We start from the raw sequence: 24,960 nt of genomic DNA, 5'->3' as shown, positions 1-24,960 counted from the left end.
AATAAATAAATAAAATCCCTTAAGCCATCATCTTCATTACCCAAATAACCTTTTAAATAAAAAACCCTCCACAAATAGCCTTCAAAGCTTCCAATACCCATAACCAAAAACTTGTGTGCAAGCCTCTGTAAATAAAAAGATCAACGACATGCACAAAAAAAAAGGAATGAAAAAATTCAAAGCGCGAAAAAAAAGTGCAAGCAAAAGAAAAAGAAAACGCACATCACAAAAAGAAAAATGATGCAAAAAGAAAAAGCGAAAGGAAAAAGAAAAAGTCATGCTAGGGGGCTTGCATAAATTCTACCCCTCATTCAAATCTTTCAATCCATCAAAACCTTAACCCGCCCATAGAATCCAAAGCCATAATTTATACCTTAACCCATCCAATTAAACCTTTATCACAAACCTCAAACCTTAAAACCTTTCAACCTTTCATATCAACCACTCCTTCTCCAAGGTATGTCCAAGTCCACTAGGTTGAAAATTCGAAAAGGTGGCCTAGGCAGAAGTTAGGCCACTAAAAGAAAAAAGAAAAAAAAAATCAGATCCAGAACTAACTACGAATGGTCTGATTCAGCAAGGATGCATAGGAATCCTAATCTCGAGGTCCGACTGCTTCAATAAACATAAAATTAACTAAGGTCTAATGATTATACTTTCTAGAATTCAGAAGCATGCTCTTTTCTAGATCCTGACATAGGCTCGAGTCTGAACCTAACAACGTCAAAGCCTTTTCCCACCTACATCTACATGGGTCACAAAAATTGAACTTTTTATTTTTCAATCCAAACTCTTCTTGCCCCTCAAGGACTCTACGATGATTCTATGATCTCTGGCTATATATCTGTATCAACTCCCAAAGAAGAATCCCCTGTGAAGAACTCTAATATAGATCAAGTACATTACAATCTAGACTCAACATGCCTAATTGAAGACAAGTTTAATCAAAATGGGGCTTCCTATATGCGTGGTGGATCCTCCAAATCAAACTCCGTAAAAGTTGTAATCTGTTGATCTTACTTGCGGACCCCGAGTCATTGCTAAAAAATATTTCAAAAATCAATCTATTTCTCTACCTGTCCACACTTCCTAATCTTGCATCACCTTAACCTTGCATATCATTCCATCTTTCTTATCCTTGCATAACCCCTAACTTGCATCATGCTTCATCTTCATTAGCTTTTCATAACGTTAATCCTTGCATAGAATCTCATGCATCCTTAGAGAGTTTAAGTTTGCATTTTTGCATCATTATGTGCATTATTGTCTAAGTTGTTTACACCTATCTGCTAACATCTTTTCTTGCAAGTAATGAGATTGCTTGTATTTATCTTCTTGTAGACTAACTTTGTTTTGCAAAAACGACGATATATAAATCAGTTCTAATCTGCGAAGCGTTTATAATCGTTCTCTGTCCTGACACCGTATACTTTTACTTTCCGTTCCCGAATCGTTCTCTGTCCCATGATTTTTGGATCTAAAAGAGACTTTTTCACATACTCTTTGCTCCCGAATACTTACGAATTCTCACTTACTCTAATACTGTAATACCCCATATTTTCGAGTATATATTTAGGTAATTAAAATAATTATTTTCTAAAATAAATATTTTAAGCAAAGGGTATTTTTATAATTTCACTGATTTAAATTATTTTGGCGGGATTATGGCACCAACTTGAATTTGTCAAACTTTTATTTTAGTCAAAATTGTATTGAATAAGTCTTATTTTAAAAAAACATGAATATTTAATATTTGAAAACAAAAAGAAATTAAAAAAAAAATTAAAGGCATGGCCGGCCATCATGGTTTAAGGGGGGAAGTTTTTTTTTTTCTTTTTCCATAACTCCCTAATTAAGGTGTATGTTACAAATCTTAGTTTAATTTCCTAATTTACGGTGAGGGTTGCAAACTATTTAATTTTGGAAGTTAAGTAGTACCTATTCTACTTCTATAAATACCCACACCTTAGGCCATCTTTTCCACATAAAATTTTTGGAGAATCCATTCTTTCTTACTTCAAGGTTTTTCTTTCTCTTCTTATCTATTGTAGTTTTATATTTCTTATTCAAGTTTTAATTTTCTTTGGGTAGGAAAAGAAAAAATATTTTTCATGTTTCTTACTCAAAAATATTATGCTCATGATAGGTTATTCATGTTTACATTCATGAATAAGTTAATGTGATAAGTTACTTATTAAATTTTTATTATTGGTTTGTTAGGAGATAGTTCAAGACTAAGACTAAGTGGAGATACTAGTATGCTTTTGTGCAAGATCAAGGTACGTAATATAGCTAGATCTTTTGAAATGTGATTTTATGTGATAAAGTTGTTTGTTGATTTATTGGTTGGATTGGTTTAAATGGTCACAATATTTTATTATTCACTATTGGAAGTGAAAAGAAGGAATGATTTTATCAATCACTCTTATATATAGAAGTTTTGTTATCCTTTTTGGAAAATTAAATTATTTTATAAGGAAAGGTTGATTGATTTTTATGAACTTTGAATGTTCAAAAAGTTGTTTATGAGGAAAGGAGGTTTATTCATGACTTATAAGTCATATTATTATTATTTCCGCTTGATTAATACCAACAGCTTTAAAGTCCACTTGTTGACACTTATAGTTACCCCTTGATATAGCTCCGTGATGGGATGACTAGCTTGGGGGGAGCGTCACGTCGTCAGCAGCATCAGTGGACAATGCTCTCTCACAGTGGGTCAGACGATATTGGTAACTGGTAAGTTGAGTTGCGTCAGTTTATTTTTGTAGGTTTTACTTTTTAGGTTTTAAAAGTACCTCTATTCCTCTAATAGTATAATCTTTGGCAGAGTATTAGACTATTAGTATAATGATAGTTAAAGATTGACAAACGCATTTTTCTTTGTTACTTTTTTTAACTATTTTTTTTAAATTAATGGTGGGGCACGTGCCATCCAGGACCCCACATAGGTCCGATAATGTACATATGTCAACTTGAAGCATATTTCTTGTAGTATAAATATGCCTTTTGCAATATGTGGTAATACACAACAAGGAAAAGAAAGAATCACTTTCCTGCTATTTCTCACTCTATAATCTCTCTGTTCCCTTTGTTTCATAACACAAATTTTTTTTTTTTTTCATTTCATAAATTCGTTCGACTAGCAGCAAGGCATACAACCAAACTTCTTATTCCAGCCACTGCAGTAACGCCCGCCCACGGCCAGCACTGCACACACGGCACTGACCGACGAGTCTCCGGCAGTCACGACAGAAGCAGGGAATCAATGGGAATCGAGTGTCTTGTGCTTGGTAATTAATGCCACTCTTTATACTATTTCTTTCTTGCTAATTTTTTTGGGTGTTAGTTTAAATGTTCAATGATTGTTGTTGTTGTTGATATTAATGTTAATGTGTACAAAGGTGCTGGGCAAGAAGTAGGGAAGAGCTGTGTGGTTGTGAACATCAATGGCAAGAAAATTATGTTTGATTGTGGGATGCATATGGGTTATCATGATAAACGCCGTTATCCTGATTTCTCCCTCATTTCTGACGACTCCGGCAGCTTCGATCACTCTCTCACTTGCATCATAATCACTCATTTGTATGTGTTTCTTTTCCATGTGTGCTATATCCATGCTCAAAGTTGTACGTTGGCAAACGGGTCATGTCCTACGCGTGCAACTATGGCTCCGTTTGGTAGAGCGTAAAATATTTTCAGTGTAAAATGATTTTCATGGAAAACAATTTACAATGGAAAACACAATTCCAAAATTAGTTTTCCGTTGTTTGGTTTCATGTAAGGAAAATGATGAAATGAAAAGAAAATGAAAGGGAAAGTAAAGAGGTAGTGAGAAAAGTGTACAAGAGAGAGAAGGAAAACAATTTTCCCTTCATTTTGAAAGGAAAATGGTTTTCCATCACTGTGAGAGTAATTTTACCCCAAGGGAAAATGGTTTTACACTCTTTTGCCAACCAAACAATGTAAAACTGAAAATAGAGGAAAACAGTTTTCCGGGAAAACGTTTTACACCCTACCAAACGGAGCCTAAAAGATGGCAAATGTGTCATGTCCTTTGGGTGTATCTAAAAACACTGGAGGAAGTAGTAATCTTATTTTTCTTAGGCTGTATGCAAGAATTTTTGTACTTGTTTTGTTGTTGACGGATGTCGAAAGTGGATATTATGGCCTTAGCTTCATGAGAACATGTTTATATTTGTGCCGAATTTTATATCTTGTTATGTAGGAGTTAATTCTTTGGAAATAAGGTATCATCACTTGACTGTTTATTATTGGTTTTTGTAGTCATTTGGATCATGTTGGAGCACTTCCGTACTTCACTGAAGTTTGTGGGTTTAATGGACCTATTTATATGACGGTATACTCGAATTCTTGTTATTGTATTACTGGATCATATTTGTTGTGTTCTTGAGACTAAACAGGCTTTTCATTTCTCTTCTTGAATAATTGTTCTTTTGTGGGATTTTTTCTTTTCATATTCTCTTTCTTTCTCCCTTGCCTAATTACAATTGCTAGTTATCTCAAGAGTTGTTTAAGGCTTAAACCTTAAGTCAGCTTAGTTGTTAGTTGCTCTTGTTATTAGTGAAGATAAGTTCACTTGTTGGCTGTTGCCAGCATTTCCAAGAGGGTTTGTAGGGAAAACTGATCTTTTATCCCAAAGGAAAAGGAGGATCAGACAAGTAGCCTTGTTTTGGCAAGGCCTCCCAAAATTCTGGTATCACTATTAGTAACATTGGTTAAAGGATCCCATCCCAGCTACGTCTTTTCTCTGTTCCCAAGTCAAATTATCTCGCTGTTTTGATGTCTACTCACGTTCTGTACATGCTCTGCATCATCATTCTAGGAAAACTTGTGCGCCTTATCGTTCATCCTAGGAATACCTTAGCTCGACCTGTCTATTAATTATTACCCCAAGATTTTTGATGCCAATATGCATTGAACCAAGTTGGCATCCCCATGCCGACAATAAACATTACCATATATGCCAAGATGATACTGGTGGACCATAGGTATGTAGCATTTTATTGCCTTTGAAGGTTTGAAATCTTGGTACCGCATAGGCTTTTTATGAAAAAAGTAACTTTGGGACCTCCATGAAATCAATTATATGACTATATTATTTCTATGTAGATATTTTTCCCCTTCAATGGCCTAAAGTCCTTCTGGTCTTGTTTGGTTTATGCTCAGCTACTATCACCTGTTTTTGCTCTTGATTATTCTTGGCTATTGCATTCACTTTGCAAATGCTTGCCTTACAGCATCCAACAAAGGCATTAGCTCCTCTTATGTTGGAGGATTATCGTAAAATTATGGTGGATCGGATGGGTGATAAAGAACAATTTACTTCAGATCAAGTTAATTCCTGTATGGAGAAAGGTAATTCAAAATACTATTGACAGCATTATGCCACCCTTTCTAGCTCTTTACTGCCGTTTCATTGTTTTCTCCCAATTCTCTCATTGGCCTATATTACCAATCTCATCTAGTGTCTTTGCTTGTTCTGTCAAATCTTCTGTGAAGTTTAATAATTAATTAACTTTATAGTGCAATGGCAATTGGTTATAGTATATAGTCCAGGTAAGGGGTAGTATGTTTGCCGAAGGTTAGATATTATCTACTAAAATATCCAAGGGTATAGGTATGGATGAGGCAAAAAGATGCAATTTATGGTTTCTATTTGCAGTACTGGATAGGCCATTGGTGTTGAGGTAGATAAAGCAACTTATAAATGCTAGCCAGAAGGCATATGCTGAAGGGCCGAGGGTTTGCGTGGTTCCCATGGAAAAATTAATAAACTCTCTCTGTTCGTACACATTTTACTCTTAGCGAATTATATGATTAGAACAGGATGGTAAATGATCTGGATAATCTGATCTAACAATGATTACTTTGTGTAGTTAATCAGGTATATGTTTATGTATATTTGGTGCTGTACCAAAATTAATGAGAGGCATCGTAGTCTTGTAGCAAAATGGTAGAAAAGTTTGTATGTTTCATGTTCTTGGACGTCTAAAATTAGAAAGTAGGATTTCTTATACAAGACAGGAAATATTTTTGTGAGGATGAATATAAACTGATTTGTCCTTGCTTTTTTCCTGCTTGTTTATCAAAAAGATGAATGAATATTTACTAAAGTCCATTGTAAGTACTCTTGGCTCTTGGATTGGTCAAAAGTTGTTTTAGGTATTGCAAGATAGAGTCAATTATAGCTTACCTACCTTACCTAGCTACCCTGCCTTGAAAATTATGTCGATGAATATCTCTTTCTTTGCCTTTTATATTATTTTATTTTCAAGGTTCTTTAGCTTGTACTCAATGTGGTTCAACTGTTTGCTGGTTTTGGATGGTCCTTATCAATTACGCTTGTTAAATAGTGTTCTTGTGGTTTGCGGTGGGGACCGGAGAGAGAGTGGTTGACTTTTTTGTATAAATTCTATTGTTCTTTGATCAGTTCTCTCTTTGTCATTAAGTTAATGCAAACTTACTGAGGAATGCTATGTTGTGATGCCACCGTATACGTTTATGTGGCCATCACTTTTGGCCGGAACATGGGGTACAGGTAGGGGTGAAAGTTCGGTGTGCGGTTTGGATTAGTGCCTAATCCAATCCGATCCGAATAAAATTTGGATTTCAATTTTTCAATCCGAATCCAAACCAATTAAGGTTTGAATCCGATTCAATCCAATCCAAATTTTCATACTCTAGATTGGATCCGATCCGAAAATCCGAGTTTTTAAAACTCTAGTTTTTCGATGAAATGAATTAAGCACAACAACAGCCTAGTAAAATTAGAAAATGATGAATTAAGTGCAGGTGGTGTTTTAGGAGAAGGGTTGAAGTGCTATGTATATTGGGCTATGGAGTAGTTTTTTTTATAAAAAAAATCAGTTAAGCACTTAAGCCCAATCCAAATACATAATACAAGACATATTACTCTTTGGTTATATTGGATTTTTGGATCCAATTACCCTCAATCCAATCCGATCCGAAAATCCAATTTTTCAAAAAATGTTAATCCGAATCCAATCCGAACACAGCTCGAATCCGATCCGAATTACTAATTCGGATTGGATTGGATTGGATTTTGGATTTTATCCGAATAACTTTCACCCCTAGGTACAGGGTTTAATTTATACATGTTGTAGTGGAACAAGTATAAAGTAGAGAACCTCCATAGATGGGTGAATTCTGCACAAGAAATTTATTGCTCATTTTCAGTTAGAGGCCACACTTGTAACGAGAGAAACAATTCAAAAGTGTGATGGAGCCTACAATAAGGGGGTGGTGTCATGGTGATACTTGAAAGAAGATGCATTGGTGAAAACTTATTACCCATCATTTGGGGATAATCTATCACGTAAGGGAGCAGTCAGCATTCAGCACTCAGCAGCTGTTACTTGTTAGTTGTTCCCCTCATTTCGGAGTAATTAGTGACCGTTTTCCTTCTTCCTCCTCTCTCTACTACCAAATATCAAATTCCAACAACCACCATCACTTCTACTGTTCACAAACAACCTCTTCATGTAACCTCTAATGCACCTTCAAATGACAATCCAAGTAACGGTCGATTGTAGATATACAAATCAGATTTATGTTGATTTTTCATTTTTGTCAAGTTACTTCCACAATCATATGCTATTTGCGCTTAGTGTTTGTGGCATGTTGTTTATAGAAATTAGTAATTCATTCCTAAATTGAAAACGTAGGTTTTGCTTCTCCATCTTTAAGTTTCAGTTGTTAGAATAAGCATATATTTTTTTTTGCCTTCACTCTAAAGCAAATATAACTTTTGCTTTATATTATGCAGTTATAGCAGTGGACTTAAAGCAAACTATTCGGGTTGATGAAGATCTTGAAATTCGTGCCTACTATGCTGGCCATGTGAGTTTTATATCTCTCCTACCATCGGATCTAATAATCCAGCAATAAAAATAATATGGTGAATTTTTTTGTTCCTATGTTTATATCATGTTTAGTTAGCCGAAAGTAAGGTGATCTTAGTTGCTTATTTCTTATATGTGTGATGTGATTTCTTTTACTTGTCTTATTTCGAATTCACAAGGGTCACTTTAAGTTCTTGGTTGTGCCATTTGGACTCCCTAATGCCTAGACTACCTTTCATGCTATCATGAACGAGGCGTTGTGTTCATACCTTTGCAAATCTGTATCAATATTCTTCATGAGACTATCCAAGTATATAATAAGACCAAAGAGGAGTATGTGTAACATTTGGCTAGGAACACTAGATAGATATCAGTTGTTTGAAAATGACAAGAAATGTTAGTTTGGTAATGAGAGGGTGACAGGTGACATATTTGGGGAAATGTGATTTTTGCGATTAGGTTAGCTATTGACATGAAAAGAATAATGCTAAAATGGCGCATACCCAGGAAATCCTAGTGGCTGATAAGATACCATAGATAGTTTATTAAGGGGTATGCTAAGATTGCTCTACTTTTAACCAAACAACGTAGAAAAGATAGCTTTAGGTGGACATTGCACAACTTTTCATGGATCTCAAAGAAGCCATGACTATTTCTCCATTTTAGCAATGCCTAACCATGCGTGTATGCGGGTGCGTGCGTGTGTGTGGGGGTGGGGGGGGGGTGTGTGTGTGTGGGGTGGGGTGGGTGTGCGCGTATGTGCGTCTGTCCGTGTGTGCATGGGTGTGTGCGCATATGTGCGTCTGTCCGTGTGTGCATGGGTGTGCGTGCACACGTGTACTTGTGCGTGTTTGTGTGGTGTGTTTGCATGTGTGTGTGTTTGACTTAATTCTGTTTGCTAGATAGACGTACGTTCCTCAATGTCTTATTATCTATGCTAAGTTTTAATTTTAAAACTAGAATCAAAGCTATCTATCTTACCCTTACTTTCGCTTCCTTTCTTGAATTGTTGTAGTGTTCATGCTTGTTAAATTTAAGTCAAGCCAAATTTGCCCATTGAAATAGTTGGAGCCGCTAACTAACGACATTTGGAGGGGAAAAGTTTGTTTAAGGTATGTTATGCATTAGAATGGCTTCATAACGAAGTAAGACAAAAATCATGCATGAGACTCTTTTGGAGATGCGAGCATCTTGTGTTATGATGCCATTCTTTTAGATTTTGACATATGGTCTAGTTCTTTTGATATGATTAATGATTGGTAGAATTAGGGATGCTTATTGCACGAGCCGAGCCCAAACTCTAATGGGCTCAGCTCGTTTATCGTTTAGCTCGGCTCGGCTCGTGAGCTCAATAAGTGAAGCTCCGCTCGATCTCGTGAGCTTCTCTCAAGGCTCGAGCTCGATCTGAGACAAATTAAAAATAAACCAAAACAACATTAAACTAACCAAAAAATTCGTATTCGACAATTAGAAAAATTGCTGACAGATCTTGTAGAATTAATAGACTAATTTAAAAAAGTAACATGAATAAACATATTTTACTTCATTTTACATGCTAACCAAATGAATTACTTACAAATATCCACAAAAAATCGACAAACTAGATCTAAAAGGATACGAAAAGAAAAGACATGAATTGTTCAATATAAAAAATTGTATAAAAGGATACGTATAATAATTTTTTGTAAGTGTTTTAGCCTATAATAACTTTTTTAAGTGCTTTAGGTTATAATAGTTTTTTTTTTTATAGAAAATAACAATCGAGCCTGTTCACGAGCTCTTTGAGCCCAGCTTAAAGGAGCCCGTCTATGTTTATACTATATGAATATGATAATTTATGAGCATCTTTTAATAATATTAAGTGTTATTCCTATTTTAGCATTTCTATTTTCCGGAATTTTAGCTCCGATTAGCAAAGGACCCAAGAAACTTTCTAGTTACGAATCGGGTATAGAACCTATGGGGTGCCTTGGCCTAATTCGGCTAGGCTCGTTAAGTTATCGAGCCGAGCTACCACGAGCTGAACATTGACCGAGTCGATCCCGAACGGTTCGTGAATACGCCTAGCTCATTACCACCCCTAGGTAGATTGGTTTAGCTGCTTGACTTGGAGGAGGTGGGGGGGTCAATGAAAGACTCAAAGAAGAAGTTCAAGGGATTACAGGGAAAACTGTGGGTGAAACCCTTCATCTTGACTACAGCTTGGGCATTGAATCTTATTGTGCTAACTATCTTTTTGTCCGCTATTTGAAGCTTTGGTTTCTGTTTTATGATGCTATATTGCTATCTCATTTCCGTGTCCATAATAGCCTACTTCCAGGAAATGAACTAGTGAGTTTCACAGCCCATACCAGACTTATTTAGTAACGAACCAGATTGTGTGTACATCACGACTTAATTTCTTATTATCTATGCTAAGTTTTACGAAATAATCTAAATATTTATGAGAACTTTATGGTTGACAAACACAATTTTTCTGGTGTCAGCCTTTTTGCATCAGCTCTACATACTTCCTCACCTGGATCCTTGGTGTCTCTCCTGCCCAAAGTCAAATATTTGCATTTTGTATATTCTGTATCTATCAAATCTGAGTAGTGATTATATTGTATTGCTACTGAACTGAAGCTTCTGACTTTGGATCTCCAATTGCTACCCTGTTGTTTGCTATCATGTGAATCCAGTTTTTGCTTCGAGTTTCAAGCCCTTTTTTCTGTTGTTTGTTTTGTTTCCGGTTCCTGAGACATAGTAACATTGCCAGGTTATTGGTGCTGCGATGTTCTATGCAAGGGTGGGAGATGCTGCGATAGTTTATACGGGTGACTATAATATGACGCCTGATAGACACCTTGGTGCTGCTCAAATTGATCGTTTGCAGTTGGACCTTGTTGTAACTGAGTGAGCATCTTTCTACATTTGCTGCATTTAACGTCTGAATTCTTGTTTTTCCTTGTGATCTCTGAAAAATTTATCAAAGTTTTTAGAAATAAAAACAAATTGACGAGGTTGAAATAAAATTTCGTAATGTCTTCTAATCAGATTTTTGTTGCAGAGAACTGCTCCTATCCTATCTGGTTGGCAATAATGTCTTTTGGTTTATTTCTGTGTGCCATTTTTGGGTTTTAAGAATCACATAATTTTTAATCTAATACCAAAACTTAGATAGGGATCCCCCTAAAAAAAACCTTAGCTAGGGATGTATAAAATTTTGCTTCTTATATGTCAACAAATTGTGGGTGGGACGTATGTTTATTCTCTTAGGCTTTTCTGTATTCTCATATCAATTGAGTAATTGTAATCAAAGCGTAAATAGACGGTACTTTGGTTATTTCTTAAGCAATTTTCAAAATCTATATTATTACTCATATGTCATAACTCATCTATTCGATTAGTTCATATATATGAGCCTTTTGATGAGGTTCTCAAGCCGATATAAGCGCTGCTTAAGTGGGCTCGAGATGGTAATTTGTGCTTAAGGTGTTGCGCCAAGATTTGAAAGAGTTGAGCTCGAGTAGCTAATATAATTAAGTAATGGATAAGGAACTAAGGTTTAAGTTTCCATAGCTAACCCAAAGGCGATACCACCAGCAAGGGTTTCCAACCTTATGTTATTTCTCTTGAACTCTTGTCTCAAGGAATACCAAAATTAAATGCTTAAAGTAAACTTGCTCTCATTCTACGCGCACAGTGCTTGGAAAATCACTTAAATGGCAATTACAGGACTTAGATTCAGCAATTTCCAGAACTAATATCCCTGACCCTAGCTACGTTCCTTATCTTCTTAAAGTGGAAAAATTTGACCTATTTACACAATGAACATCATAACTTCTATAAACTATTACAATCATCTTTCTAAGAATTTGTTACAACCTAGAAATTTATGAACTACAAAAGATATGCCATATACCACAAGTAGTTGAATAAAACAATGACAAAGTTACCCTTGAAGAATTTGTCTACCGTGGAGCTTACTTTAGAGTTGGGCTCCCTTTAAGCTGCTTGCTCGTTTGTGCTATATTATAACTTTTAACTTTTAGATCTTAAAACTGACCTGACCAGGCTCTTAAAACTTTTAGGAGGCTAATCATCTCATTTACGCTCCTTTTTTTTTTTTTCTAGCCTCCGTTAGGGATTTAGGCTTTTCTAGTTGGAGTCCCCTCTTCTTGTAAGCCTTATGAATCACCTTTTCTAAAGCAGGCTTTGTTGTCCATTTTCTGTGTAGGAAATTGACCTGGGGTCGTGTTTTCTGCATTGTGTTACATTGGACGAAAGAAATTGCACTGCAATGTCTGTTTATTGTAAAGTAGTAGGTTAATCTATGCATTTCAAGTGAGGCAGGAGTGAGGTAGCATACATATTGTTTTACGCCTGTGGCAGAATTCTTAGGCTTATTGGTTAGGCATTTACCAACCTGGTGCATTGTAAGCTTATTAAAGTAATTTTGTTGGAGGGAGGAGTCGTAATAATGTTTCATGCAACAGGTCAACGTATGCAACAACAATCCGTGATTCTAAATTTGCTCGTGAAAGAGAATTTCTCAAAGCTGTAAGTAAATAATGTTCAACTCTCAATCATGGGAAATGGCAGTTCCTTTTTTCTTTTCTTTTGAAATTGTGTATCTAGAACATGTTACATCAGATTTAATTGTTTTGAGATAATTTTCTTAAAGACATTGCGGCTCTTTGACAAGTGTGGCATAGACATACTTGTCCCTTACAGATGGAAAAGCAGAATCATCTTTTTTTTTTTGACTAAAAAACGACGTAGGATAGATTAAGTTATGGGCATAGCCCTAGTAGGAACTACAAGTCTGCGATTTGGACCATTGTTGTTGTGGAGTTCTGTTTCCAAACTGCAATCCATCATAATAAGTTTACTACAAACCGGGGAAGGGGTTAAAATACATTCCAAGCAAAAATGGCTGTGGGAATCCTTCCTTGCTTGCTTCGCTATTTCATCCGCAGGTGCATTCAATTTTCTCAGCTCATGCACCGGAGAATCATCTTAAAGTGTTAACACCGAAGAATGATTACAATGCCAAGTTTTCTTGGCATTGGACTAAGTAGTTGCAGAGGAATTGATTAAAAAAAGGAAAAATATAGGTGAAGGCTGAATGCTAATTGCCAGTTGCCGTGCATTCTCTTGATGAGGGTTGGATGTATTTTCTCTTCAATCTGGGGGAGACCTAAATCTGTGGAGATGGGAATCTCAAGGCAATGGTGTGGATGCCAACCAGGAATATAGGGAGTTAGGGACTCAAATGTTCAGTCATGATGCTCTAAACCAGAAGCAACAGGACCAACAGTGGATAGAAGCATGTTTATTTGTTTTATTTGAGATTCCAAGAAAGAGTGCTGAATTTGCAGAATGCACAGAAGTGGGGAGTCAACAACTTTTGAAACCTTTAATGATAAAATTGATTTGTTGTGCGTGGAAAGAGAAGGATAAATCATAAAAGTAGCTTGTAAATAGGATTGCATGTTATTATTTGCATGACTTTTGGTTCGCTTGTCCTCATTTACTTCTTGGCAAACCACCTAGCAATCATGGGGCTGTTGGACCAGCTATGTAGCAAAGTTAGAGTTATCTCATCTTTCCTCCTTGGATACCTTCGCACGCGTGTTGGTCTTTCTGTCATGTGGAGAGCATGCTATAAGAATCCATAGGATTGTGGACGTTCTTTTGCACCTACAATAACTAAGACTTCTAAGTCCCATTTAACGGTCATAAAAAACGATTTTGCTTGCTTTCTTGTGCTGGTAACTTCGAACATGTTTTTGGACGGTGTTGGGATTAACAACTTGAAGTTAATCTACTTACAATTAATGTTTGTGTTCCCAAAGTTTGGCTATTGAAATATGATGGAGGAAGTGTGTAATGTTTGCCTGCTTACTATAATTGCTGATCATCTTTCAGGTACATACATGCGTTGCTAGTGGGGGAAAAGTTCTAATTCCAACATTTGCTCTTGGGAGGGCTCAGGTATTATCACTACTCTTAAGATTATAGTCCAGTTCAAGCTTCTGAATCCTCCATGTGGTGGAAGGATAATTTTTACTAGGCCTCCTTTATGTCGTTATTGTGATGTAGAAACATCATCTCAATGTCATGTAAATTTCATAAAAAGAGTCAGACACTTGAACAAGAACTCTTATCAAACACAAGTCCAAGTCTCAGTAACATAGCTTACAAAGGGGCTGATCTGATCCTCATCTCTTCCTTCACGACGAGGCAGTGTTTCAAATGGTGCACTTGAGGCAGGCCTAGCTCAAGCAAGGTGTTTTTGCTGAGCGCATTAACGCATGTTGGCTCCATTTCAACATATTTATAGGAGATTATGAAAGCCATAATAGGCTTTAATTAGAGTTTGATCTAATTAGATTCAATAACTGTTTAATGATCCAACTTGCTTGGTGTGGGACCATGTAAGTCCAGTTAACATTAGTGACAAACCCAATCTTTTTTTCTCATTTTTTTGACAGGGTCGTAAAGCTAATCTTATCAAAAGTCAGAAGTTATAATTGGTTTCTAATAAAATATTATGGTCTTATAATATGAAATGAATTTAAAATGTCTTACACTATCCAAGTGTTGAATGATTATTCGTTGGACATAATTCCAATCAAGGGAACTTGAAAGTTGTTTTTCTTAACGTAAGGTGGGAATCAAACCTGCTTTCATTCTAAAGTAGATGTGGTTATTTTTACAACTAGGGGGAAAAGTAAATATGAATAGCCGAGGTAAATTAATATTGATAGGAATTGAGGAAATTCTGGAGATAGTTGGCTGCTGTGTGGAGAACATTATCAGCTATTTGTACGGTGCAAGTGTTATTCTGTGTAGTATTCAGGGGCATCTTTAGTAATCTCTTGTGTTCTTGTATCTGGTTGTTCATTCCTACGGGAAGCATATCTGTAACCTCAACTTGTGAAAGATAGGTCATGGGAACCTTAGTCCACTTGGAAAATGTGTTGAAAACGTTGCTGAGGCTCTTGAACTACTGTGTATCTAGCTGTGTGTGAATGTCCAATAGGTGTCTTACCTTTTCATGAAATTGCATCTTTTGTTTTACTTGAAAACTTATGTTATATATACTGAAAATTGTAATTTATAACGTAGGAACTCTGTATACTGTTGGAAGATTATTGGGAGCGGATGAATTTGAAGGTTCCTATATACTTTTCTGGAGGTTTGTCCTTATTACTTGCATTCAAACTTAAAATTTCACAAGATGTTAAGAGCTGTAGCTCATGAAATTACTTGTTTCAGTACTTTCCCAAAGCTAAGTGAGATTATCAGTATAAGTATAAGAAAAGAAAAAGAATATTTCAGAAGAGACAAGAGTCTTTAAGCAGCTAGAATTACTAAAGCAGATCATGTCTTTTGTCCACCTGGAGGCATAGGAGGATGACCAAGGAAACACGGATAACAAAGTGATAGAATTAAAGGAACGATTGGCCTTTGTCGATTTATAGCACCACAATCACAGCAGCTTGGTGATTCTTTGGAGGCTGAAAAGCCGTAGTGTGTTAGCGCTAACATGTTAGCTTAACAACTTAGTGTTGTTTTTTTTTTTTGCTTGCTTTTGGTTTTGGCTGAACAAAACTGGTTCATCTGGCCATGAGCAGCTTGAACTCTTGAAGAGAGCTCGAGGAGGCCTTGGGGACTGGGTCAAGACGAGGAGTGGTGATTGGTGACCCTGTAAGGTTGAGCTGGTGGTCAAGTGCATGTCTGAGCAACATCAGATAAATTATGCGCCTGAGGCCCTGAATAGAAAATGATAAAATTATGCAAAGTTTGAAAAATAAATAAAATGAGAAAACGAAGGTCTTATACGTAGACTATGTCTGCTAATGCGTCTGATAATGCGTGGAAGGTGGTCGCCTCATGGGATTAGTATTGCTATCTCGTGATGCGAAGATACCATACCATATGCTCATCCGTCGCATGAGTATCACCCCTGAATGGAGGACCTTGAACAAGTCTATTCTCGCGCTGACCCCACTCCTCCATGTAAGTATGATGTCTGAGTGAAGAGTTCTTGTTAGTTAGCCGCCGATCCATGCCATGAAGAACCGTGCTCGTATCACAAGTAGTCAAGATTGTGTTCTCGTGTCCAAACTGGCACATGACTCGATACAGGAAATGAAACTCCACAATGCTGAAACAAATCAGTGGAGCGAGTGTCCACTATATTTGTTGGTCAGATTGACAAATCGCAGGAAGCAACTCCAGCCTCGCCTGAGTGTATGAGATATAAGTCATCTACAATACAAAATTATAAAATTAGTCATGGAAGAGAGTGATATTAATATACACAAGTTGTGAAAGCGCATCCTTGTAGTAAGGAAGTCCCCGAGGTAAGTGGGTCCTGCTGAGGTGCACTCGAACCAATGGCAAACAACTATTACTATATTTTAATATCGTTCAAAAAATTGAAGTGAATAACGTAAACAAATATGAGATAGTGCTTGATACCTTACGACTAAAGCGTAACATCTTGTTCATGCTACAAGCCTAAAACTGGAGCGCCATCCTCACTTTCCTCATGTTTCGTACCCCGAGATCACGGGCCTATCGAAGTGTATGTGCTCACAATCCCCAAGCTGCAACACATCTTTGATCCACCTAACTCCCTGGCACCCTTGTGGGATGATGACATAGCTGTTGAGAAGAATGTATGTGTCCAAGAGCGTATTTAGTCGTTGTTTGTAACAGAACATTATTAACGAGAAAAATGGCCCATGTGCTACCAAGACAGAATTTGTAATTTGCTATCCAGAGAACTCTGCTATTTCAGCTAGCTGCAGCCATCACAGCAGTTTGGCTGTCTAAGGGGCGGACACTTTATATTATCTAAGCCTAAAGTCACACGGGTAGGTTCTGCAGTCTGAAAGTTTCAAGCATTCTGACGAGCAGCAACACGAGCTAGCCCAAACGAGCTTGGCCAAGCCATTTGCTACACGGGCAAGCCCATTCTTAGTTTCAGCTTCTCTTCCATTCTTCATCTCTTACCAATTCCAACTTTGTGTTACACTTAATGAAGATTCTCCTTTCATGCCTAACCATCTCTAGTCTCTACACCCAAGGCCTTCATGATTATAAAATTTCTTATTCTTTTGGAACACTATTATTACTTATTGTGGTTTATTCCTTCACTTTTCGAACTTTCCAAGATAAAATTTCACCTTGAGTGAAGCATAGGTCTGGCGTATCTACATTTAATGTGGTGAACTAACCGTAGATGCTGCTATTTAGATATCTTGATTTCTCAAATTTTAACTCTTCTTGTGCACAAAGTAGTATCATGTAATACAATGTGAGGTTTTAAAATCTGCAAAAAATCATTCCTATGGATCTTGCATAAAGGAGCAATTCGAAAAGCCTCAAACAGCTGTTATTTACTACTCATTGTGGTTTATGGAAATTCTATTTTGTCTGGAGGAAAATGTCCACTGTTATTGATAAATTTGGGAACACACGGTGTTACTGATAAAACATCAGTTAATTGTTAACACATTATGGCAGGGTACAATTTCCTGCTACCCAGATCTGCATGTGCTCAAGTTACATGTTTGTTCTCATATATCACTTCTAGGATTCAGCAGGTTCTTTGATTTTCATTTTTGTTTGTCCAGGTTTGACGATCCAAGCGAACATGTATTCCAAGATGCTTATTAGCTGGACTAGTCAAAAGGTGAAGGAGGCCTACATTACTCGCAATGCATTCGATTTCAAACATGGTATGCTCATTGAAATGTATACAAAACAAAAAGAACATATCTTCCAAAAGCTAGGAAGATTGAACTTTAAAACATTTAGTGTCATTTTGTTTGCCTTTTGTCGATGTAACCGTATTCTGAACATGCTTTCGGATTTCAATTAATGATCTGATATCATTAGTTTCCAAACATTGGAACCATGAGGTTTGCTTGTTGTGCAGTACTCTGAATGAGAATATTATGCTTTGGATCTAATGGATTAAATTTATTGCCATCTCTTGATTTTGTTTTGCTTATAATACGCTATATAGTAGCAATTGAGTATCAAGCTTTTGAGTACAGGGCTTTCTGAGTAGCAACCTGCTTCCCCCAATAAATAGGGCATAATAACCTTGTGTTTATGCTTTTTTAGAAGTATTTGGGTTATGGAGCGGTAAATGGTAAATGCGTAGTATAAAGCATGGAGTCAAGATTTATGATCTGCTCCAAGTTAGTGGATTGCTTTTTTAGGTCTCTCTTTTCTGTCCACTCACTCTCTCGCTCATCTTACTTTTGGTTCATAGATCATAAAGTATCTGATTGTAAAGTCAAGTGTCAGGTAAAACTTCCATATCCTTTACGTCTTGAGTTGATACAGGCATGGCAGCAAACATGTCGAGTCTAACATACAGTAGTGCTTGCTGGAAGTGCAAAGTAAAATTAATTGTTACATATGGTTTAGGAATGAAGAGCTATCTTCAATAGTAAAACTAGTGGCTCGCAAAATGAAAATTACTACTCTCTGACGTGCTATTACTTGGGTAAATTGCAGTTTGTAGTTTTGATCGTTCCCTGATACATGATCCTGGTCCTTGTGTTCTATTTGCGACACCGGGAATGATCAATGGTGGCTTTTCACTTGAGGTTTTCAAGCAGTGGGCACCATCAGAAAAAAACCTCATTACTTTGCCTGGGTACCACTCTCTTCGTTTCTCTTAAGTTTGTTCCTGTTGGGCACTGGGCATGATATGCATCAATTTTTAGAGTTTCTTTTAGGAAAATTTGTAATACTGCACTTAAAGTTTGCTTGGATAGGAAATTTTGGAGGGAAAGGGAGAGAAGGAAAATTGAGGGACTTGTTTCCCCTTGTTTGGATATAACATGGAGAGAAGGAAAGACAGAATTGGAAAATTCATATTTCTCCCCCTCTTAATAACCAAATTCTTCTAATGTTGGAAAATTTTGGAAGGAAACAGCAATCTTACTCTTCTTTCCCCTTCCCTTGCCTACATTTCTCTCTATAATTGCTACCCAAACAATGATTCAAGGTCAGCAGACAGTCAATAACATTACAGGGATACTTCTAGGTTAATAATTGCCAGATTTTTTCCCTGTGTGCCAAGAATACGTATGACAGTAAAGCCTCAATAGGAGAGAGCATGAGCATTTGTTTTTCCATATAGCAAAGATGAGTATAATTAGGTTGGATTTTTGAAGCCTTAACTTTTTATTAATACGATATACACTATTGTTGACCTTTATGATGTTTTTATAATGTTGTCCAGGTATTGTGTAGCAGGAACTATAGGACACAAATTAATGTCCGGGAAGCCCACAAAAATTGATTTGGACCCCAAAACTCAGATTGATGTGCGATGTCAGGTTATTGTGCATCTTCTACTTACCTTACCTCCTTTATTTTCTTTTTTTATTTGTGGGTGGGGGGGGGGGACTGGGGAGGAGTGAGTTTCTTCTCTAGGTGCGTTAAATGTGGAGTTTTGGTGGTTGACTCTTATTTCTCCATCTCAATTGTGTGTCATCTCCATTGTCTTTATAACTTATTCACAAGTCCTAATGAGTGATGCCAAGTTGGAATCATGAGATACATAAGATAAGAAATAACATAACTAGAACAAAATCCAATGCAGAACCAAGATTGCTACTTTATTACAAACTCAAAAGCAATCCGTCAGAGATTCAGTAGCAAAATCCACACGGTTTCTCGTTTCACCAAGAGATCTCAAAGGGCACCAATCACGAAGAGATCGTAGAAACCGCATCCCCAAAAAAATTGTAACCCTAAAGTTCAAGATCATCATCAAAGGCATCATTGGCGATATTTGCAGATTGATCCTCATTAGACTTTTCCCCATTCTTCTTCTTTAATTTCCAACACTCAGCTTTGACATGACCCTTCACGTGACAATAGTTACAGATTTTGTTTTTGCCAAAATTCTTACCACCATTAGCAACCAAAGCATTAGTTTGAGAAGAATTATATGATTTATTACTTAACTTATTTTCGATTAAATCTTTCTGAGTTAAGGCATCCTTAACTTCATGCAAACTCAAATTATCTCTACCATACAATAAAGTATCTTGAAAATGCTTATATGAAGGCGTTGAAGAACACAACAACCTAATAGCCATATCCTCATTATCGATCTCAACATCTTATGTTTTGCAAATCCATAATAATAGAGAAGAATTCATCTAAATAAGACTCAAGCGGTTTACCTTCTTCTAGACTGAGATCATGAAGTCTAGATTTGAGTAGTAGACGGTTGGTCACGCTTTTTGTCATATAAAGCGACTCCAACTCCAACTTCAACCACAAACCCGCGACAATCGTCTCCTTGACAACCTCTCTCAAGACATCATAAGAGAGACATAATTGAATTGTCGAAAGAGCCTTGAAATCGATCTCCTCCCACTGATCATCCGTCATACCCGGAGGCTTTTTGGATGCACCTTCAAGAGCCTTGTGACAACCATTTTGAACAAAGGTGGCTTTCATCTTCAATTACCATAGGCCAAAATTAACTTGCCTATCAAATTTATCAATGTCGAGTTTCATTAGGATAATTTAATCAAACTCGTCTATGAACAACTAAGACCTTAAAACCTTGCTCTTGATACCAGTTTGCTAGGAAAGGGCGTTGTAGTGTTTCATTGATTTGTTCGGCATTAATCAAACACTACAAAGCCCTTTCCTAACAACATGGACGAAAAGTAGGTGTTCGAGGAGTCTGGTGAGACAAGAAAACATCTGCCAAGCTTCAAGGGAAACTATGTTATATTGTTCGCTAATTGAGCTAACACAAGGATCTCCACACAATAGCAGGTGGACTCATAAACATTAGGTTATGTGATCATACAAGATTCGACTACTTAGAGGTTATTCATGCTTGCACAAGCAATTAGGTGGCTCCCTTATGTCATTCATTCTTATTTGAGGAGGCGGCAACTTTTGCATCCTTCTAATCCTATCTCTTCTCTCAAGAATAATCGCTTTTTGTGTCTTTAGCTTGTGTTATTTTCTCTACTTTCTAATAGTTTGGGGTTGTGCACAGTGCATACCCATTTTTCCATCCATTATATGTATGATTTTTTTTTGTTTTTGTTGTCCTTATTATTGCTATAATTAAGTTAGCCTTGATATTGTTGTCATTGTTTTTTGTTATTGTTATTGCTGTTACTTTTATTGTTACTGCCACTCCTACCACCGGTCGAGTAGCACCACTAACATGGTTTCCTTGTTATATCTAACAGTAAGAAGACGTTTTGCTATATTGTTTTAGAAAAATTTCATTTTCGCGCTTAGAAGTCTATCTACTGATTGAAGACTGGACTGGGTGAAGTTGCTTGCATTTGGGTCTTTCTACAAACCCTATCTACGGCGAAATCCACTACGGCGAGATCCATACTGGATCGTTGTTGAGCAAATGGAATAAGAATATGGTATGCTTAGTTGCGATTAAGATGAACTAAAAGGGATTGATGGACCTAACTTCTTCATTATTTTATTATTTTTTTCGTTGTTGGGGTGGGGGGGGGGGGGGGGATGTGAGGGGAGGTAGGAATACCATGGAAGAACTGAAAATTGGATAATCACCTTCATTGGAATCCTTACAAGGAAAGTTTTTTTTAGACGTGTAGTATCTTATAGATTAGTGACACCCAAATTGTGAGTTTTGAGTGTCATCATATTTCACCGTACCACCTAAATTTGTTCCCCAATCAGAGCCAGGTTGATCTGTCAAGAACGTTATTACTTCCTCATATGTATATACTAGTATATGATGATGATGTTCAAATCAACGTTTCCAGTCCTCTTTTGATATCTTGTATTGCTATTGCTAGTCAATCATATATTCATATCTGTTGTACAAGCCAAAATCAAATAGCGAGTCATAAAGCGTAAACTAGACCATCTTAGTCGCTAGTATATTCATTGATGAATCTGAGGGGCGTCTCCATATAACAGCCTTACAGAATGTTACTTATTAGATTGAATCTCAGGATCTACGGGTGAAGTACATAATGTTGAAGGAGCTATTCTAAATTCTAACCTTTTCCCCTTTTCTGCTGGACCTGTTTTCCAGCATATGCCTCTTGGAGGCATATTAGTAACTTTTGCAGTAGATGAAGCGAAGGCTAACAATTCTCTTTACTGCTTGCTAGCTCTCTAGTGCTCAAAATTTCATGATCCTACAGAAGTATTGAAACACCCCCCTCCATCTTGTCTCGGTGAAGCTCTATGATCTCTCTAGTGCAAAACATCATCATAATTCTGAAAGTCGATGGATTAGAACTTAAAATTAGTTCCAGTGCTATTTAATATTTGTGGTACATGTATTGCTGTTGCTGAGACTTGAGAGTAAGTATATCTAGATGGAGGAAATGAATAGACTATGTTTTTTAAAAACAAATTGTAGCGCTTCCCTTATCTAACAAGCTTTACATACCACAATTGTCCTTCACCAAAATTGCCAACATACAAGATCCTACCTCCACCATGTCACTATCACACTGTCTTCAACTCCCTCCCCTCTCATCCTTACCTCCACCTTGGAGACCATCCCCCTGCCACTAGGCCGCTACTGCAAAAGGTACGTCGTTAAACTGAGTGCACTTCTTTTTATCTCCCATCAATGCCAGACTACCACCACACCATCCTTCTCTCCTCTCTGTCCTTACCCCTACACCACCCTCTTCCACTCCGTTTCTCCCCTGACAGCTTGTTTTATCGTCAGCCATCACACCACCCACTGGCCCATCCTCACCTGATGACAGAGAGTAAGTCGCACAACAGGAGAGAAGGGGGATCAAGAACGACTTTGGAGACTGAGACTTGTAGATTGAGCATGAAGGGGAGAGAGAGAAACCCTCTCTCCTCCCTTAAAGCGTGCACCGAAACAAGTGTAACAATTTTAGAAATCGCCGGAAGTCTGTTAAGTTGTGAAACCAATGGCACAGTCTTAGTTATAATCTTAAACTTGATAACCATGAGTAGTCAATTTATTGCCTTGAAAATTTTCCCAATTGCATTTATGTTTCTCTGTATTGCCATTGCATCTCCTGAGCTGTTTTTTCATCATCTTGCTATGCCCTTGTCAAACAACAATTCTATTTTCTTGGTTTGGTTGTTTGTTTGCCTTTCTCTTCCAAATTGCATTATCTTCCTTATACCGCTGTTCCTCGCTTACTTCCCTTTGACGATATAAAGAAGACTTTCTTTTTCTCTGATCATTTTTTTTTTTTATGTAATATAGATTCATCAATTGGCATTCAGTGCTCACACAGACGGCAAAGGAATCATGGATCTTATGAAATTTCTCTCACCCAAGCATGTGATTCTTGTTCATGGCGAGAAGCCTAAAATGGAAAAACTCAAAGGAAGAATTCAGACTGAACTTCGAATCCCTTGTTATGCTCCTGCAAATAATGAAACAATTAGCATTCCATCGACACAGTATGTAAGGACAGATGTGTCTGCTTCATTTATAAACAGTACTATGTGTCCAAACTTTAGCTTCAAAAACAATGCTTTGGAAGGTGAATCGGAGGTTGGTGTCGGTGAACGCAAAACTACACCAAAGCTGCAGATATGTGATGTGAGGGTTTCTGAAGGACTGCTGGTTATGGAAAGTAATCAGAAAGCAAATGTCGTGCATCAAGATGACTGGTCTTGGGATACTTGACTATTTCCTTTTCCAGTATGTATTTTGATTATATAGGGAAACTGCTTGCGAGCTTTCCAATTCCGATTCGAGATTGAGTTCTTTGTTCTTGTTTTAGTAAATTGTATCTAGCTGTTTTGGAACTGTTTTTTATAGGCACCCACAAAAATTTGAAACGAGAGGGATATGTACTGCTGTTTTGTTGTAGTCTGGTATAATTGTTTACCATAAAATTCATGTTGAACTAGTAAACCAGCCTTTTTAATAGTAAATGTAAATGGACCAGATGTTTTGACTTGGTAATTGGAACATTTTTGAGTTCTGGATGCCATCTTTGAGCTTGGTATGCCCCCTGGAACCGGTGAGAATGTTTGAAAATGCAGGTCAAGGACACCGAGGGTTGACTCTCTACGATAATGTTCTGAAAATTGGACCCTACCTGTGGATCGCTCAAAGGCAAGACTGAGCATTACTCCATCACATCTGAGCTGGTTATGAGGTCATTGCAGTTCAAGCAAGAATTGCAGCACTTGAAGATGCTGATCAATGATCATGAAGATGCTCTCATCTATCACATGATTGCAGCGGAGATGGGATTCACTAAGGCGTGTCCATTTCACGTTTCTAGTTCTTGTTGTTCAATTAAGTTGGTCATCAGATTAAATATGTTGTCCTTCATTTCTTCAGATTTATGTTTTTAGGCAAAGTGTTAAGGTTATGAGTCTTATTAGGAAGAAAATTGTTGCTCACAAAGTAAAGGAAGGGAATAAGAAGCTGGAGTGCAGAGAAAGGGAAGGTCATTAAAGGAAAAAGCGTAGTAAGTGGTGTCCAGGTCTTGGAGTGGTGAAGGTGAGTGGTCTCTGATGTTGAGTGTTTTTATCTAAATAGGATTGTGAAGAAGTAGGGATGATCTAGAGTTAGGAGGAAAATTAAAGTTCAAGGTTGAATGATAGTGTCCTAGCTATACATGTGCACCACGAAAAAGAAAAGTAGAATAGAAAGGGATTACACAGTATTCTGTTGCAGATGAGGTGAGATAGGAAGGTTTTAGTGGGACTCTAGCTGAAGATATTGAATATGATTCAGAGGAATCCAGGAGCCTTCAGGGTTCTAATGATGCGTTGCACAGTTATTCAACCTATAACCCTGTAAGGTTTGAAATTTTTAGATGTTGTAGCTGTTAGGAAAGAAATTGGACACCACAACACAGATAACAAGTATGGTTATTATTTCTTGCAAAATGTTAAAAGTAGAGTGACTGTGTACTGTAGGAATAGATATGGTTGTCCTTGAGATAAGAAGCATGGGAAGATAATTCAAAGTACTTATGTGTATATTTAAGATTCATGTGAGTAAGATGGGTGTGGATCTCAAAATGCAGATTGAGAGCTTAAACTTGCAAGTTGCAACATA

The 24,960-nt window shown here is 37.1% G+C and overlaps 1 protein-coding gene across 1 annotated transcript; it reads left to right on the top strand.

Annotated features, from left to right (window-relative positions):
- The first annotated feature begins 3,019 nt into the window (after nucleotides 1-3,019).
- Nucleotides 3,020-23,850, top strand: LOC104907177 (cleavage and polyadenylation specificity factor subunit 3-II). The gene is made up of 13 exons (XM_010696068.4): nucleotides 3,020-3,293; nucleotides 3,405-3,585; nucleotides 4,288-4,360; nucleotides 5,262-5,379; nucleotides 7,811-7,884; nucleotides 10,645-10,781; nucleotides 12,365-12,428; nucleotides 13,800-13,865; nucleotides 15,003-15,072; nucleotides 17,522-17,626; nucleotides 18,417-18,558; nucleotides 19,150-19,246; nucleotides 23,140-23,850. The coding sequence occupies exons 1-13, from the start codon at nucleotides 3,269-3,271 to the stop codon at nucleotides 23,566-23,568; spliced, it is 1,581 nt and encodes a 526-aa protein (XP_010694370.1). The 5' UTR covers nucleotides 3,020-3,268; the 3' UTR covers nucleotides 23,569-23,850.
- Nucleotides 23,851-24,960: the final 1,110 nt, after the last annotated feature.

The sequence above is a fragment of the Beta vulgaris genome, chromosome 4 (assembly GCF_026745355.1).
Source record: "Beta vulgaris subsp. vulgaris cultivar EL10 chromosome 4, EL10.2, whole genome shotgun sequence".
Taxonomy (NCBI): domain Eukaryota; kingdom Viridiplantae; phylum Streptophyta; class Magnoliopsida; order Caryophyllales; family Amaranthaceae; genus Beta; species Beta vulgaris.
This window is presented reverse-complemented; position numbering and strand designations above follow the sequence as displayed.